The sequence below is a fragment of the Bufo bufo genome, chromosome 1, assembly GCF_905171765.1.
Source record: "Bufo bufo chromosome 1, aBufBuf1.1, whole genome shotgun sequence".
Classification (NCBI taxonomy): Eukaryota; Metazoa; Chordata; class Amphibia; order Anura; family Bufonidae; genus Bufo; species Bufo bufo.
In genome coordinates this window covers 602,531,283-602,550,215 of record NC_053389.1, presented here as the reverse complement: position 1 = coordinate 602,550,215, position 18,933 = coordinate 602,531,283, and the positions used below count along the sequence as shown (strand labels likewise).

The following is an 18,933-nucleotide window of genomic DNA, read 5'->3' as shown; positions in this document are numbered from 1 at the left end:
AGTACTGTTCGGTTGCACTAAGGAGGCATAACTGGGTGCACTAAAGGGACATTATACTGTGAAGGAGCACTAAGGGGCAGGATTACCAAGTGGAAATAAGGGAAATAACTATTGTGGGGGGGCACAGAGGCATGCCGCATAACTACTCTGTAGGACACTAAGGGCCGCGGGCATAATTATGGGATGCAACTACTTTGTGAGGTACTAATGGAAAATGTCTACTCTGTGGGGCAATAAAGGGGCATAACTAGTGTGTGGACACTAATGGGGAATAAATACTGTGTGAGAGCACTAACAACATTTTACTGTGTGGGGGCACTAAGGGGCATACCTACTGAGTGAGTGGGACGTCCGACGTTGTGTGGTGAGTGTAGGCGTCTTACAAGCCGCTGCTGAGGGAGGAGGGAGGGGTTGTGGGGAAGTTGCTCTGGGCATTCATAAATTTGCTCTGGGGCCCATACATTTCTAGCCACTGTCTGCGCCTCCCTGGCCACTGTCTGTACCCCTGGGCCCTGGCCCTTATCTGTGCCCCCCTGCCTTTGTCTGCGCCCCTGGCCCCTGTGTGAACCTCCCTGGCCCTTTCAGTGCAGCCCCTGGCCCTTATCTGTGCCCCCCTGGCCCTGGCCTGTGCCCCCGGCCCTTGTCTGTGCCAAAGGAGTGGGGTTTGCACAGGAGGAGGGAGGTGCGAAGCGCGCTGGGGGGGGGGCTTACAAAAATTTGCTGTGGGGCCCAGTCACTTCTAGTTACGCCCCTAAATGGCCCAGCCAGAATCCTGACCTTAACCTGATTGAGATGCTGTGGCATAACCTCAAGAAAGCGATTCACACCAGACATCCCAAGAATATTGCTGAACGGAAACAGTTCTGTAAAGAGGAATGGTCAAGAATTACTCCTGACCGTTGTGGACTTCTGATCTGCAACTACAGGAAACGTTTGGTTGAAGTTATTGCTGCCAAAGGAGGTTCAACCAGTTATTAAATCCAAGGGTTCAAATACTTTTTCCACCTGCACTGTGAATGTTTACATGGTGTGTTCAATAAAAACATGGTAACATTTAATTATTTGTGTGTTATTAGTTTAAGCAGACTGTGATTGTCTATTGTTGTGACTTAGATGAAGATCAGATCACATTTTATGACCAATTTGTGCAGAAATCCATATCATTACAAAGGGATCACATACTTTTTCTTGCAACTGTAGTACATGACAATCTCTTTCTAACAAAGCTAGAACCAGCCCTGTAGTTCACATGGATTCAGGTATCTCCCCATTCATTGCTCTGCTAGATTTATATCAAGCTGACAGCTCAATGGGAATTTCTTTTCTGCTGCAACTCAGGGGGCGTATCCTTGTTCTCCCTATCACAGCTCAGGGGGCAGTTGAAGGATGAAACTGAGCATGTGCGGCCTTCTCAGTGAGCCGGACGAAGAAATAAGAAAAAGAACGCGCAGGTGGCGCTATACATATACATTTTATTAAGTAGCTCAGTGGCTCACATACTTTTTCCTGCAACTGTATATGATGTCTGATTTTCATTTTTTATATTAGTCATGGGATAACCCCCTTTAAAGGGTCACTAAATCTTAAAAAAACTTTTGATATGTCATGGAGACATATAAAAGATTAGATCTTTGGGGGGTCTGAGTGTTGAGACCCCACAATCTCTAGAACAAAAGTGCACATATTGCTCTCTTTCTCCTTGCTGCAGAGGAGCAGTACAGTGAAGAGAGGGCAATATGTGTGTACTACTGTCCCCTCATTTCAGAGATTGGTGGATGTCTCAGTGCTCATACTCCCACCGATCTAAACTTTTGATGTGTCTCTATGACGTATGAAAAGTTTTTGGAAAAGTTAGTGACCCTTTAAAAGTAGGCTATGTAATTAGATATACAGCTAGGTGCCCCAGATAATGACCATAATGCTGTTCCTGGAATTCTAACATTATTTATTCCTGTTACAGTACCCGCAATAGATAATGTTTGTGCAACCTATGCACAATGGGATCCTCATAAATCACAAGGATACAAACCAGTAGATCTGGTGAACAAAATTCATCATATTTAGCCTTCAATAATATTATATTGAATACCAATTTAACAAGTAGAGCAAAATATTATTTAAAGAATACCATTATAAATCATACCTTAATGCTTCTTAAATTGATGGTGCCGATTGAGTGTGAACGCAGAAGCATTTCTACTACTTGCACATTTCCACCAAAAGCTGCCATGTGCAGAGGAGTAAGACCACTCTGTATGGAACAAAACAAATACAAGTAAATCCCATTCCATAGCATATTATTATATTCTCTGCTATAGATTTAAAGGGGTTGTCAGGCCTATGAGCCAAGAACCCCAATGGTCAGAACCAGTTCCTAGTTTAAGAAAAAATAACCTCTCACCTGTCCACAACCCCCACCATTTCCGCAATTCCCATTCCCGGACGCTTTTAGCTATAGCCAATCACTAACCTAAGTGGTCATGTGTGTGAGAACAGCACTGCTGAGGTCAGTGATTGACCGCAACAGGAACAAGACCAAGCCACTTCTGGGGAGCAGAAGAGGTCAGGAATGGGGAAGCAGTGAGGGAAAGCAGACAGCTGAGAGGATTTTTTTTTAACTGGGCTTGAGTTCCAACCATTGGGATTGTTGGATCCTAGGCCAAACAAAACGCTTTAACTTGGTTCAGTTCTATTTTTACTGGAATTTTCATGTGGTACATACAATCATAAACTAGGTGTCAACTAATAAAAATAAGTAGTGCTGAGATTTTGTATTTGTTACAAATTCTGCCCTTATCGCTAAAGAGGATTTATATCCACTTATTTTAAATGGGTACTGTCATTTCAACAAAACTGTGCATAAATTGGACAAGCCAATGTAAGAAACTTTTGTATAACATCTTCTTAGAGAAATGCCTCTTTCTCCATTTATGAGACACTTCTCTCACTGCCCACAGAACTGATCATTCAGTCTCAATTCACAAATAAAAGTCTTGAGAAATCAGACACATTTTCAGCTGACTGAGGGATCAGGTTATATGCTACTAATAGAAATCTATGGAGAGAGGAAGACAAAGCAGCTCCAAAGAAAGGCAGACACAGAGTGACACTGCTGAAGGCTCTAGTAAACGGTCTCTCTCACCCCAGTGCTGGATTCTCAGCAACACTGTGCTGCTGTACTACATAAGTGGTATGTATAGGTGACAGCATAACGGCTACTCCACCCCCAAAAGCTGAGCTCAGGAAAAACTGACAAATATGGAGCATACTAGACGGGGGATATGGGGGTGGGAGGAGCCTGGAAGCAGAGCAGCATGCACGCAGCCGAGTGAGCTCTGCTGAGGATTAGCAGGGAGCAGGCAAAATCAGCCTTATAATATCAGCAAACATGGACAAAATCACAAAAGAAAAACCCAGGGATACCGCTGGATCTGTTAAAACGGCAATGGGTCAAGGAGATCTGGATCGCTTTGTGAGGAAATCGGGTGCGCTACCTCAGAGAAGACTAGACAAGATGGCGCCGACTCCAAAGTCCGCGCAACAACAAGAAGCTACAGACTCAGAAGAAGGAGAAGGTAGCAAAGCGGCAGCTCCTACCTCAGAAGAGCACCCCCCGGTCTCCAGATCTTTCATGCGCCAACTGTTAGCGGATGCCCTGGATCCACTAATCCAGGAGCTTAAGGATTTTAAGCATGACTTAAATCAACTAGGAGAGAGAGTAGAAGTGGTTGAGACCTCACATTCCGCCATGATTGAGTTCGAGTCAGCGGTCACACATAATCTGGATCATGCCCAAGCGCATCTGAATTACCTCTATAACCAGCTAGAGGATCAAGATAATCGTAAAAGGCGAAATCATTTATGGCTAAAAGGCTTCCCTGAAAGTGTACAGGCAGACGCCATAATGTCTATGCTGGTAGACTTTTTCACTGACCTCCTAGATGCAGAATCGGCTTCTGAAGTAGCAATGTAAAGAGTGCACCGGGCACTGAGACCCCCACCAAGACCCACAGAACAACCTAGGGACATAATCTGTAAGGCTACTTTCACACCTGCGTTTCAGTGCGGATCCGTCTTGTATCTGCACAGATGGATCCGCAACGATAATGCAAACGCTTGTATCCATTGATAACGGATCAGTTTGCATTATTCATTAAAAAAAAAGTCTAATTCAAAACGGATCCGTATTGACTTACATTGAAAGTCAATGGGGGACGGATCCGTTTTCAATTGCACCATATTGTGTCAGTGAAAAAACGGATCCGTCCCCATTGACTTACATTGTAAATCAGGACGGATCCGTTTGGCTCCGCATCGTCAGGCGGACACCAAAACGCTGCAAGCTGCGTTTTAGTGTCCGCCTCAAAAGCACAACAGAGACCAAACACGTCCAAATTGATGCATTCTGAACGGATCCTTATCCATTCAGAGTGCATTGGGGCTGAGCTGATCCGTTTTGGGCCGCTTGGGAGAGCCCTGAAACGGATCTCACAAGAGGACCCAGAAACGCCAGTGTGAAAGTAGCCTAAGCTGACAAATTTCCAAACAAAGGAAAAAATATTGAAAGCTGACAGAACCCCGGCACCAATAAAATACACCGGGGCTACTATCTCTATATATCAAGACCTCTCCCCAATGACACTAAAACCGTTACTAGATGTTCTGAGAGAGCGCAAACTCCTCTACAGATGGCTATATCCATTTGGACTGCTTATTAATACATCAGAGAGGAAATTAGTGATACGGTCTCATGCAGATCTAAAACGGGTTTATGATCATCTGGAAATCGCTGACCGGCAGATTCTTGATTGGAATCCTGTACAGGAACTGACAGATCTTCCAGCCCTGCCTTTGACAGCTTCATGGATCTCAGCAAAAACAGGGAAACCCCAAAGACAAAGAAGAAAACCTGCTATCTCTACGCCGCGGAGGACATCTCCAGAGATAGAATGAGAGACTTTCATAGGTCTTTGGTGGTATCATATTCACGAGAAGTCCGCACGGGGGGTGAGATGTGATAGATTTGTTGTGTTCACCTAATATTTTCTCTAATATCTCCTCTTATACCTCCTTCACTGTGTGCCTTTGATAGGCTATGTTTAGTATCTACGTATTAGCTTTTTTCTCACCCAAGATTTAATTGCCCATGTTCTGTAAAATGCCTGCATTCCCCACAAAGTCCTCTAGGTGGCAGCCTACGCCTACCACAACCACACATACAGGGAGTGCAGAATTATTAGGCAAGTTGTATTTTTGAGGATTAATTTTATTATTGAACAACAACCATGTTCTCAATGAACCCAAAAAACTCATTAATATCAAAGCTGAATATTTTTGGAAGTAGTTTTTAGTTTGTTTTTAGTTTTAGCTATTTTAGGGGGATATCTGTGTGTGCAGGTGACTATTACTGTGCATAATTATTAGGCAACTTAACAAAAAACAAATATATACCCATTTCAATTATTTATTTTTACCAGTGAAACCAATATAACATCTCAACATTCACAAATATCCATTTCTGACATTCAAAAACAAAACAAAAACAAATCAGTGACCAATATAGCCACCTTTCTTTGCAAGGACACTCAAAAGCCTGCCATCCATGGATTCTGTCAGTGTTTTGATCTGTTCACCATCAACATTGCGTGCAGCAGCAACCACAGCCTCCCAGACACTGTTCAGAGAGGTGTACTGTTTTCCCTCCTTGTAAATCTCACATTTGATGATGGACCACAGGTTCTCAATGGGGTTCAGATCAGGTGAACAAGGAGGCCATGTCATTCGATTTTCTTCTTTTATACCCTTTCTTGCCAGCCACGCTGTGGAGTACTTGGACGCGTGTGATGGAGCATTGTCCTGCATGAAAATCATGTTTTTCTTGAAGGATGCAGACTTCTTCCTGTACCACTGCTTGAAGAAGGTGTCTTCCAGAAACTGGCAGTAGGACTGGGAGTTGAGCTTGACTCCATCCTCAACCCGAAAAGGCCCCACAAGCTCATCTTTGATGATACCAGCCCAAACCAGTACTCCACCTCCACCTTGCTGGCGTCTGAGTCGGACTGGAGCTCTCTGCCCTTTACCAATCCAGCCACGGGCCCATCCATCTGGCCCATCAAGACTCACTCTCATTTCATCAGTCCATAAAACCTTAGAAAAATCAGTCTTGACGTTTCAGCTTGTGTGTCTTGTTCAGTGGTGGTCGTCTTTCAGCCTTTCTTACCTTGGCAATGTCTCTGAGTATTGCACACCTTGTGCTTTTGGGCACTCCAGTGATGTTGCAGCTCTGAAATATGGCCAAACTGGTGGCAAGTGGCATCTTGGCAGCTGCACGCTTGACTTTTCTCAGTTCATGGGCAGTTATTTTGCGCCTTGGTTTTTCCACACGCTTCTTGCGACCCTGTTGACTATTTTGAATGAAACGCTTGATTGTTCGATGATCACGCTTCAGAAGCTTTGCAATTTTAAGAGTGCTGCATCCCTCTGCAAGATATCTCACTATTTTTGACTTTTCTGAGCCTGTCAAGTCCTTCTTTTGACCCATTTTGCCAAAGGAAAGGAAGTTGCCTAATAATTATGCACACCTAATATAGGGTGTTGATGTCATTAGACCACACCCCTTCTCATTACAGAGATGCACATCACCTAATATGCTTAATTGGTAGTAGGCTTTCAAGCCTATACAGCTTGGAGTAAGACAACATGCATAAAGAGGATGATGTGGTCAAAATACTCATTTGCCTAATAATTCTGCACGCAGTGTATGCTTGGGGTTACACTTCAATTCCCCACAAGAGTTATGTTTAGTTCAAGTTTTGTTCTTTTTCATTATAGTAAGTGTTTTTATCATGTCTGTCTTCCGCCAAGGAACATTAACATCCATATAAGGAAAATAATGGGTGACAAGGATAATGTTAGTTTTCACACAACATCAAGTTTGCTTGTTAATGGTGAGAGAGTTGAGAAAAGTGAGAACTTCAAGAAGAAGATAAGTAAGAGGCGCAGGAGGTTGGGTGGACCACAGGGGCGGACACAGACAGCAGAGGGCCCCTGTGCAAAGAATGTGCCTGGGCCCCCTTCATCTTAAGCCAAATTCTCAACATAACCTATTCTGTCCTAACATTACTTATAGCAATACAAAACATACAGGTTAAGGCTACTTTCACACCTGCGGCTCTACGCTCCGGCCACCTGATCCGGCAGAGAATGCATGGAATTAGCCGGACACAAACTCAGGCATGTAGCGGTTTGTCCCGCTGATTCTCTGCATTTTTGCCAGATTGTGGCCGATCTCTGCCAGATCCCATTATAGTTAATGTGGCCGGCGGACATTCTATCTACATCCAACAGTGCTGGAGCATTCCGGCAGGCTGTTCTCTGCTAGAAGAGCCTGCCAGAATCACTAACTCAGATGTGAAGGTAGCTTACTACAGGTCCACATACCTCTTACATCCAGGGACGTCTTCGTTGATGTAGATGTTCTCTGTCCTCATCTTCTCGTTTCAGACCACACGCCATGATGATTTCTTTCAGTCATCTCTTCTTTCTGCAGAGTTTGACAGACAGACATCTTAGTTTCCTAGATTTCCATCATCCTTCCACCTAATCAACCCCTCTAATACTGTGCCCGCTGTGCTCCCCATACAAGTTACACACAGATAGTTCCCCTTAAATAATTACTGGCACACAGTGTCCTAAAAAATAACTGCGCCCAGGAAACAGTGTCCCTGACACTAATAGTGTAAACATAATGTTCCCCAAAAATAAGTCTGCCTTGCTGATACCGTGCCAGGGTGCCCCCCACAGTAACAGTGCTCCCCAAAGTCCCACCAATAGAAATAATTATCTACCAGACAACACGTAGTAGTAATAGTGCCCCTACAGTAATAATGACCCCACTGTGTCCCAGAAGTAATAATGCTCCCATAGTGCTCACACTAGTATTCAAGTTCCTCATAGTCCCTCAACTGTAATAAAGCCCAGCATAATGCCCCCAGTAGTAATAATTCTCTTTATAATGTGTAACAGTAGAAAAATGCCCCCTTATGATGTGCGCCAGTACATAAAAGTGCCCTGTTGTGTGGCAGTATAAAAAATACCTCCTCTTAGTGCCCCCTGTAGAGTCAATGTCCCCATAGTATCCTCATAATGTGTGCCAATGCCCCCTACTGTTTGCCCAAAAAACCCTCTTAGTGCCCCCAGTTGAGCCAAGGTCCCCATAGTGCCCTATAATTTGTGCCAGTATAAAATACTCCTATATCGTGTATCGTGCGCCTCCCCTTGTCCCCATGGTGCCTGACAATGTGCCAGTATAAAATGCCCCCATAATGTGTGCCAGTATAAAAGATAGGGTCACCAGTAGATGCCCCCATAGTGCTCCCCCCTTCTCCATAGTGCCCATGTGTGCTAGCATATAAGATAGGGCCCCATAGGGCTACTCCCCTCCATAATGCCCCCCATGTCTGCCAATATATGATAGGGCCCCAGAAGATGCCCCCATAGTGCTCCTCTCCCCCTTCTCCATAGTGCCCCCATGTGTGCCAGTATATAACATAAGGTCCCCATAGTGCTCCTCCCCCTTCATAGTACCCCTATGTGTGCCAGTAACTAAGATAGGGCCCCCCATAGTGCTCCTCCGCCTCCATAGTGCCCCCCATGTGTGCCAGTATATAAAATAGGGCCCCAATAGTACTCCCCCCTCCATAGTGCCCCCAATGTGTGTCAGTATTTAAAATAGGGCCCCCCATAGTGCTCCTCCCCCTCCATAGTGCCCCCCATGTGTGCCAGTATATAAAATAGGGCCCCAATAGTACTCCCCCCCTCCATAGTGCCCCCATGTGTGTCAGTATTTAAAATAGGGCCCCTCATAGTTCTCCTCCCCCTCCATAGTGCCCCCCATGTGTACCAGTATATAAAATAGGGCCCCAATAGTACTCCCCCCTCTATAGTGCCCCCATGTGTGTCAGTATTTAAAATAGGGCCCCTCATAGTTCTCCTCCCCCTCCATAGTGCCCCCCCATGTGTGCCAGTATATAAAATAGGGCCCCAATAGTACTCCCCCCTCCATAGTGCCCCCAATGTGTGTCAGTATTTAAAATAGGGCCCCCCATAGTGCTCCTCCCCCTCCATAGTGCCCCCCATGTGTGCCAGTATATAAAATAGGGCCCCAATAGTACTCCCCCCCTCCATAGTGCCCCCATGTGTGTCAGTATTTAAAATAGGGCCCCTCATAGTTCTCCTCCCCCTCCATAGTGCCCCCCATGTGTACCAGTATATAAAATAGGGCCCCAATAGTACTCCCCCCTCTATAGTGCCCCCATGTGTGTCAGTATTTAAAATAGGGCCCCTCATAGTTCTCCTCCCCCTCCATAGTGCCCCCCATGTGTGCCAGTATATAAAATAGGGCCCCAATAGTACTCCCCCCTCCATAGTGCCCCCAATGTGTGTCAGTATTTAAAATAGGGCCCCCCATAGTGCTCCTCCCCCTCCATAGTGCCCCCCATGTGTGCCAGTATATAAAATAGGGCCCCAATAGTACTCCCCCCCTCCATAGTGCCCCCATGTGTGTCAGTATTTAAAATAGGGCCCCTCATAGTTCTCCTCCCCCTCGATAGTGCCCCCCATGTGTACCAGTATATAAAATAGGGCCCCAATAGTACTCCCCCCTCCATAGTGCCCCCATGAGTGTCAGTATTTAAAATAGGGCCCCCATAATGCTCCTCCTTCTCCATAGTGCCCCCATGTGTGCCAGTACATAAGGTAGGGCCCCCAGTTACCAGTAGATGCCCCCATGAGTGCCAGATAGGGCCCCTAGTAAAGTGTAAATAAAAAAATAAAAATAACTCACATACTTACATCCTTGTCGCTTTCAGCGATGCAGGCCTCTTCCGGCCTGTGTCCCGCGCTGTATGGCTCAGGCGGCGTGCCGACGTTATCGCACCGCCTGCGCCGCCCTCTGATATGTTGCAGGCCTAGTGCCTGTAGCCTATGAGAGGACTGGGGAAGAGAGACACCTCTCCCCTTCCCCGTCGCAGCATCCATCCGTATCGCTGTCCTAAGGACAGCGATACAGATGAATAGAGATGAGCGCTTCTACAATGGAAGCGCTCATCTCCCCCTGCTGCCAGTAAGAAGGGGCCCCCTCCTGCTCTGGGCCCCTGTGCAGCCGCACCGGCTACACATGCGGTATGTCCGCCCCTGGTGGACCATATGCCACCCTGAGTTCAAATCCATATATACTTTATGCTAACCTGTTCTTATATAGGGATAGCTGCGATTAATGTGTGCTCTTTTAATGTACGGGGTATGAACGCACCTACTAAGAGGAGCCAAATATGTCATATGCTTAAAAAACAAGCAGAGGTCTTGCTCTTGCAAGAGACCCATTTCCAGAAGGGACATATACCATGCTTGGGACACTTGGTATATAATCAGTGGTTCCATAGTACAGCCCCAGATTCTGCCTCCAAAGGTGTAAGCATAGCACTGCATAAAAAGCTCCCTCTGGAGGTGCGTTCGACCCATACAGATAATGAAGGTAGATACATATTTATTAAAGGGGTAATAGGCTCACAGATTACCTTTGGTAATATGTATGCGCCAAACATGTCACAAGTTTTACATTTGGCCATTGAGACCATCAATGTCCCTGAGCTGACAAGTGCTAATTAATTATAAAATATAGCTTTTATTACTAATCCTTAAAACAAATCAATTAGAACACTACTATTAAAATTATCAGCTATGTCTGCCTGCCTAATGTTTATAGTAGCAACATAGTGTCTGATTAAATGAGTGCGTCCTCTGGAAGGTGCTATATACGTATAGCTAAGTCTCTCATTACTGTCTTTATTGCAACCTTTTTCTGCTCACTCAAAGCATGCTGTTATTCCCACAGCTTGCTGCTTGCTAGCATAGTTGTCTTCCTAGTCTGCACTCCTAGCGTTATGTCTCCCAGATATTATTGCAGGGCCGGCATAGACTGGCTAAAAAGCTAATATCACTCGCTGCCCCCCGACATGTTTCGCCTACCAGGCGTCTTCAGGGGTTTGGGCAGTGGGGTTTGGGCACTGCATAAAAAGCTCCCTCTGGAGGTGCGTTCGACCCATACAGATAATGAAGGTAGATACATATTTATTAAAGGGGTAATAGGCTCACAGATTACCTTTGGTAATATGTATGCGCCAAACATGTCACAAGCACCCTGGATAAGAGCAGCGTTAATTGAGTTCCAAAAATTCGCCAAAGGTATAACCATTTTAGGAGGTGACCTAAATGTAGCAATGTTTCCAGAGGTTGACACGTCTGTGGGTACATCATCCTTATCACAAACAGCTCTTTGACATATACGTAATAACATTGCTAAGGCGGGTCTGGTGGATGGCTGTATGAGTCTATGATATATTATAGCACTTTCAAGGAAATATTGTTACCTAAACTGCTCTTGGTGTGTAATTCTCTTTGGGAGGGAAAACCTCTCCACCCACATATGCTGGCAGCACAGATCACTGTCATTCCGAAGGAAGGAAAATACCTCTCATCTTGCTCCAGCTTTCGGCCAATTTCATTGCTGAACAATGACCTAAAACTGATAGCTAAAGTGTTAGCACTTAGACTACAACCTCTACTCCCACAACTTATACACATGGAACAGGTAGGCTTTGTGAAAGGGCGGGAACGGAGAATGAATACTAGCCGAGTCGTTAACATCATCCAGTATGCGCATAACAGTTGCACACCTCTAGTCCTTCTCGGCACAGATGCCAAGAAGGCATTTGACAGAGTAGACTGGACTTATCTGACGGGAGCTATGAAGTGTTTTCAGATTCCCGAAGGATTTATTGAAGTGGTGATGGCAATGTATAGAGATCCTAGTGCCCGTATCCTAGTGAACAATACTTTATCACCTTCCTTTTCAATTAGCAACGGGACTAGGCAGGGGTGCCCACTCTCGCCATTAATATTTATCCTCTCCATGGAACCGCTCCTACAAGCTTTTAGGCTCAATCCGAAGGTACAGGGGATAACGGTTCAAAAACAAGTCCATACCCAGACAGCCTTCGCAGACGATTTACTCTTGATTATTACTAACCCTATAGAAGCTTTCCCAGAAATACACGCAATGCTTGAACATTTTGGTGTACTCTCGAAATTTAAAGAGAATTTCTCCAAGTCCCAAGTATTGAATATCACTTTAGACCTGCAAACACAGAAATTACTTGAGAGGGTCTCACCATTCATGTGGGCATCACGAAGCATCTTGTTTCTAGGCATAAATCTCACCCTGTCAACGTTATATCTAGAAAACTACAAAGTTCTTCCTTGTACCATAAACACCATCATCAAGTCATGGGATATACCATTCACCTCATGGTTTGGACGTAGGACACTCATCAAAACAGTACTGCTCCCGAAAATATTATATCTCTTACAAGTCCTGCCAATAGCATTACTTAGATCCTTTCTCGCAGAACTGAAGAAAATACTAACCCACTTTCTATGGAGTGGTGCCAGACCCAGAATGCCATATGTACAAACTGTTGAATCAAGTAAAGTTGGCGGCCTAGGTGTCCCAGATTTTTATCTATACTACAAGGCCATGCAGGGCCTTAGAGTTTTGGAATGGATAAGAAACCCACAAGATAGACTTGACATACTTATGGAGCAATCTATGACAAGTGTACCGTTAAGATCGTTGGTCTTAGCTAAAAGGCATAGAATAGACTTGATGATAAGCATTGAGAATCCAATGACCCAGAACACTATCAAACTGTGGCGTTCTGGCCTGGCAGACATTCTACTCACTAGCCCACTAACCCTACTACTACAGGTCACTGACGTAATGTGGGATTCTCCTAAGGAATTTACAGCATCATTAAATGAGGCATGTAAAAAGAATAAAATGGCTATATGGGATATTATAAGTATAAACTCTGAAACTGTGGACGCCCCTTCTCAAAGTCTGCTCCTCCCTGACTTCACACAATTTCACAACTCACACCTCTTGAATAGTCTAAAAAAACTAGAGATTCCAAGAGATGTGAACCCTACGTGCTTTGAAAAATTGTCACTAAGCGCTAAAGAACCAGTAAAGAAATTATCTAAGCTTTACACCTCTCTTTTAGCAAAGGATCTGATACATAAACCCTCATTCGTCTCTCAATGGAAGAAAGACCTGAAACTAACATTTACAGGGGAAGATGTGAAAACCCTCCTGTCACATACACCAAATATTTCTAGTTGCGTGCACCTTCAAGAAAATGACTACAAAATGCTCGTTAGATGGTACTATACCCCAGAACAAAATACACAAAATGTACCCTGCTTCCTCCCCAATATGTTGGAGATGTCTTAGAGAAGTGGGTACCTTCATGCACATCTGGTGGAATTGTCCGGCCATTATACTATTCTGGACCTCAATATGCAAGGTACTAGCTAAATTGCACAATAGGGACATAATACGAGCACCACAAATGTGCCTACTTGGTTTGACGGACAGACTACACCAGTCGGGCATGAAAGTAGATTATATCAGCAACTACCTGCTGCTGCAAGGCTTCTAGTTGCAGCAAACTGGAAGTCTCCCAGTCCTCCAACACTAACGCAATGGTTAACAAAATGCGATCAGATATTCCGAATTGAACAACTCGCCCACTGGGATGCAAATACCTCAAATAAGTTTGAGAAGATTTGGGGCCCTTGGAGAATTTTCAGAACACAAACCCAACCATCCTAAATTGAGACCGCTACTAATGTGTACTCTTCTCTTTCTCACCATATAGTTTTGTTCTTGTTTATGTTATTTTGATTCTGGAATTATCTAAACTCATTACATTAAAATTCTGAATACAGAAAATCGTATGTTTCCAACACTGTATGTAATATAGTGATGCAGATTTGTATGTACAGTACAGACCAAAAGTTTGGACACACCTTCTCATTCAAAGAGTTTTCTTTATTTTCATGACTATGAAGGCATCAAAACTATGAATTAACACATGTGGAATTATATACATAACAAACAAGTGTGAAACAACTGAAAATATGTCATATTCTAGGTTCTTCAAAGTAGCCACCTTTTGCTTTGCACACTCTTGGCATTCTCTTGATGAGCTTCAAGAGGTAGTCACCTGAAATGGTCTTCCAACAGTCTTGAAGGAGTTCCCAGAGATGCTTAGCACTTGCTGGCCCTTTTGTCTTCACTCTGCGGTCCAGCTCACCCCAAAATATCTCGATTGGGTTCAGGTCCGGTGTCTGTGGAGGCCAGGTCATCTGGCGCAGCACCCCATCACTCTCCTTCATGGTCAAATAGCCCTTACTTTCAAAGTTTTCCCAATTTTTCGGCTGACTGACCGACCTTCATTTCTTAAAGTAATGATGCCCACTCGTTTTTCTTTACTTAGCTGCTTTTTTCTTGCCATAATACAAATTCTAACAGTCTATTCAGTAGGACTATCAGCTGTGTATCCACCTGACTTCACCTCAACGCAACTGATGGTCCCAACCCCAATTATAAGGCAAGAAATCCCACTTATTAAACCTGACAGGGCACACCTGTGAAATGAAAACCATTTCAGGGGACTACCTCTTGAAGCTCATCAAGAGAATGCCAAGAGTGTGCAAAGCAGTAATCAAAGCAAAAGGTGGCTACTTTGAAGAACCTAGAATATGATATATTTTCAGTTGTTTCACACTTGTTTGTTATGTATATAATTCCACATGTGTTAATTCATAGTTTTGATGCCTTCAGTTTGAATCTACAATTTTCATAGTCATGAAAATAAAGAAAACTCTTTGGATGAGAAGGTGTGTCCAAACCTTTGGTCTGTACTGTATGTATTACAATGATGTTCACTGTTTGGACACATGAGTGTCATTTATTCTATCTGTATGCAATTAACATGTCAACTGTACACTTACCCTGCATCATTACAGAAACTTCAATAATAAAATGTTTTAAAAACTAACCTAAATATGGAGCATACAGAGGAAGGAAACTAGTGAAAATGGACATCGTGAGTGCTCCTTATGTACAGATATATGGCAGCTTACTCTGAAAAGTCACCTGAAACAACTGGTACGCTTTAACAGATTCATATGGAGAGGTAAGATAGCATGGATTTCTCTAATGAAACTTGATTTTTTTTAAAGCACAGGGAGGGATACTAGTGTCCAATTGTAAGTTATATAATCGCCAGCATCATAACATATGTGAGTCACTGGGTGGCAAACAGAGAAACAATTCTTAGGCCCCTTTCACACGGGCGTTGCGGGAAAATGTGCGGGTGCGTTGTGGGAACACCCGCGATTTTTCTGCGCGAGTGCAAAACATTGTAATGCGTTTTGCACTCGCGTGAGAAAAATCACGCATGTTTGGTACCCAAACCCGAACTTCTTCACAGAAGTTCGGGCTTGGGATCGGTGTTCTGTAGATTGTATTATTTCCCCTTATAACATGGTTATAAGGGAAAATAATAGCATTCTGAATACAGAATGCAAAGTAAAATAGCGCTGGAGGGGTTAAAAAAAAATTTAAAATAATTTTACTCACCTTAGTCCACTTGATAGTGCAGCCCGGCATCTCCTTCTGTATTCTTTCTTCAGGACCTGGGTAAAGGACCTGTGGTGACGTCACTCCGGTCATCACATGATCCATCACATGATCTTTTACCATGGTGATGAATCATGTGATGGACCATGTGACGACCGGAGTGACGTCACCACAGGTCCTTTACCCAGGTCCTGAAGAAAGAATACAGAAGGAGATGCCGGGCTGCGCTATCAAGTGGACTAAGGTGAGTTAAATTTTTTATTTTTATTTTTAACCCCTCCAGCCCTATTTTACTTTGCATTCTGTATTCAGAATGCTATTATTTTCCCTTATAACCATGTTATAAGGGGAAATAATAATGATCGGGTCTCCATCCCGATCGTCTCCTAGCAACCGTGCGTGAAAATCGCACCGCATCCGCACATGCTTGCAGATGCTTGCGATTTTCACGCAACCCCATTCACTTCTATGGGGCCTGCGTTGCGTGAAAAATGCAGAATATAGAGCATGCTGTGATTTTCACGCAACGCACAAGTGATGCGTGAAAATCACCGCTCATGTGAACAGCCCCATAGAAATGAATGGGTCGGTATTCAGTGCGGGTACAATGCGTTCAACTCACGCATCGCATCCGCGCAGAATACTCGCCCGTGTGAAAGGGGCCTTAATAGGAACTGAAAGAGAATTTTTTTAAACCTAGGACATTAAGAAGTAGGGTAACAGCCAAGTAAAACAATGGCAAAGTTCCATACTAATAAAAAATGCTTATATGTCTGGAAGGGAGGAATAGAGATATACTTCCTGGAGTAACAATGAAGTGCCTTGAAACAGGAGAACAAATAGTATTTCACAACATTGGGAATAGAAAACTCATGGAAAAACTTTAAGAGGTTCTTCAGGCTTTTAATATTGATGACCTATCCTCAGGATAGGTCATCAATATCAGATCAGATATCAGATCAGTGGGGGTCCGACACACAGCACCCCTGCTGATCAGCTGCATGCAGGGAAGGAGCACAAAGCGTGCACGTGCCATCTCTCTTCTCTCTTCCTGCTCGCTGCTGCTTTGCCATAGACATATGGGAGACGGCACTTGCACACTGCGCACACAGTCTCCTGATACAGGGGGTCTGGGGGTGCCAGGTGTCGGACCCATGCCGATCTGATATTGATGACCTGAGCTGAGGATAGGTCATCAAAATTAAAAGCCTGGAGAACCCCTTTAAAGGGAATCTGTCACCCCTATTGTATGCAGTAATACATGAATAGCACTGCTGCCCCTGACACCGGATCACTAGATTATATATCAATACTCACTCCAGTTCCCCTGCTGTGGGCCTGCAAACCATCACTGGAATACATTGTGCGGATTCATGAGCATGTGCACATAATAGAAACGACTCCTTCTGAATGTACTCTAGTGCTGGTTTGCACTGGAGTGGGAACAAGGCTGAGCATGGACATAAAACTTAGTGATCTGGAGTCAGGGATAGCAGTACTATTTATGTATTATTGCACTTAATAGGGCTCGGGAGAGGTGCCAGATTCCTTTTAAAGGGGTTGTGCAAGAATGGGGGGTTTGGGAAACCCCCCCTCATTCTGCCAGACCTGCAAAGGCAAGAGGACTTATCTGCTTCCTGGCGCTGACTCCCCCGTTACTTCTCCTGCAGTCATGTTATGCTCCACTGGGCTCCATTAATGTCCAAATCCAGTTCGACCTTGTCGCAGCCAATCACTGGCTGTGGCAATGTCAGGCTCCCCATGCATCATGCCATGGGACCATTTGTCATGATGCATTTGAGAGCACACTCAAAAATTTGCTGTCGGTTCTATTTACACCACTGGTGTGATTGGCTGCAGCGATGTCAAACCGGATGTTGACATTGAAGGAGCACAGCGGTTCAAAGCAGGCCTGCAGGAGAAGGAGCAGGGAGCTGGGGCTGGGAGGCAGTTAGGGCATCTTACTTTTGCAGGTCTGGCAAAATGCGGGACCTGCGGGTTGCTGGGGGGGGGGGGGGAGGGGGCAGAGCACACTCAAAAATTTGCTGTGGGGCCCAGTCAGTTCTAGTTACACCATTGGTGTGATTTTTATAGAAAAACACTAACTACACTAAACACTGTTTTTCTATAACACTGAGAACACATCCACCATGCAGGCAGAAAAAAAACAAGTGAGCCCTTTAATGTAATAGCCTGTAGATGCCACTTTAGAAGCAATCAACTCTGTAAGATCTGCACAATGTTGAGAAGGAATTTTGTGTTTCAGTTTCAATATTTCTGGGGTTCCTTAGGCTGGGTTCACACGAGCGGATGTCGTGCGTGGCATCCGCTCCGTGAAAGAGTGCCAAGACCCGATGCAGACTGCAGAGGCACGGAGCATTAACATGACTGATAATGCTCCGTGCCTCTCTGTGACCTTCTTACTACGAAATCACAGTGACAACTCAGTCAGACGAGCTGTATGATAGCTTAGTTTGCAGCCCCTGTATGCAACTCATAAATGCCTAATAAAGCTGAATTATAACCAAATTGATCTGTAAAAAAAATGAGAAAGAAAATGATGATCTGGATGTTCAGAGAACTGTGTTACATTACATTTAGATCATCCCATTCCACTTGGAGACTTCGCGAGAATCTGTTTATCTAGAATGTGGGACTTAAGAAAGTTAGAAGTCACAAAGTCTTTGGTAAAGGCATTCTGCAAGGTTTAATGCGGTTGACCAATCTAAAAAAAAAAATTGTGACAGGCAAAATACTCACCTTTTGAAAGCCCTGCCACTCCAGTACCATGGCTCCTGTCCCAGCAGGACATCCCGCCTGTGGTCATGTGACTGCTGACAAGCCTCTGCAGTGACGTGCGCGAAAACAGTACATGACTGCAGTGGGTCAGTTTTCACGTGCTGGTTGTGCACAATCCACTGTTGAGGTCGATGATTGGCTTCAGCAGTCATGTGACTATAGCCTAGCAGGGACAGAATACAGCGAGGATGGGAGTTGTGGCACTCTAACAGTTGGGACTTTGAAAAAAAAAAATGTTTTACTTTTTGGTGATTCCTGCTGCACTATTTTTTATCAGTTACTGCAGAATAGTTATGCAGAGTCGCGACATGGAACAGAGTCCAAACATTTACCATGCATTAAAGGAGCTGATGTTTTAGCAAGATAAGCATATAGCATTCAAGCACAAAGTCCTAAAAGCTGCAGTCCAGTTTCCACAAGAACAAACACACTCCACTAAACCCCCTCTCCCCTTCCCTGCCATTTCTCTCTGATTATTATATATTACAAACCATATGTCTATTGGCTCCTTTGTAAATCGCTGAAGGTGGATGTTGTTCAAGGGTTTTTAACTTTTGTGTGTGTTCTTCCTGTCCTGGTGATTATAT

The 18,933-nt window shown here is 44.3% G+C and overlaps 1 protein-coding gene across 1 annotated transcript in view; it reads right to left on the bottom strand.

Moving 5' to 3' along the window:
• Window positions 1-18,933, bottom strand: part of LOC120985552 — a 160,642-nt gene that overhangs the window by 83,377 nt on the left and 58,332 nt on the right. Inside the window, exon 4 of the mRNA XM_040413559.1 lies at window positions 2,144-2,251. Within this exon, the coding sequence (XP_040269493.1) occupies window positions 2,144-2,251 (108 nt within the window). The remainder of the gene's footprint in view (window positions 1-2,143; window positions 2,252-18,933) is intronic.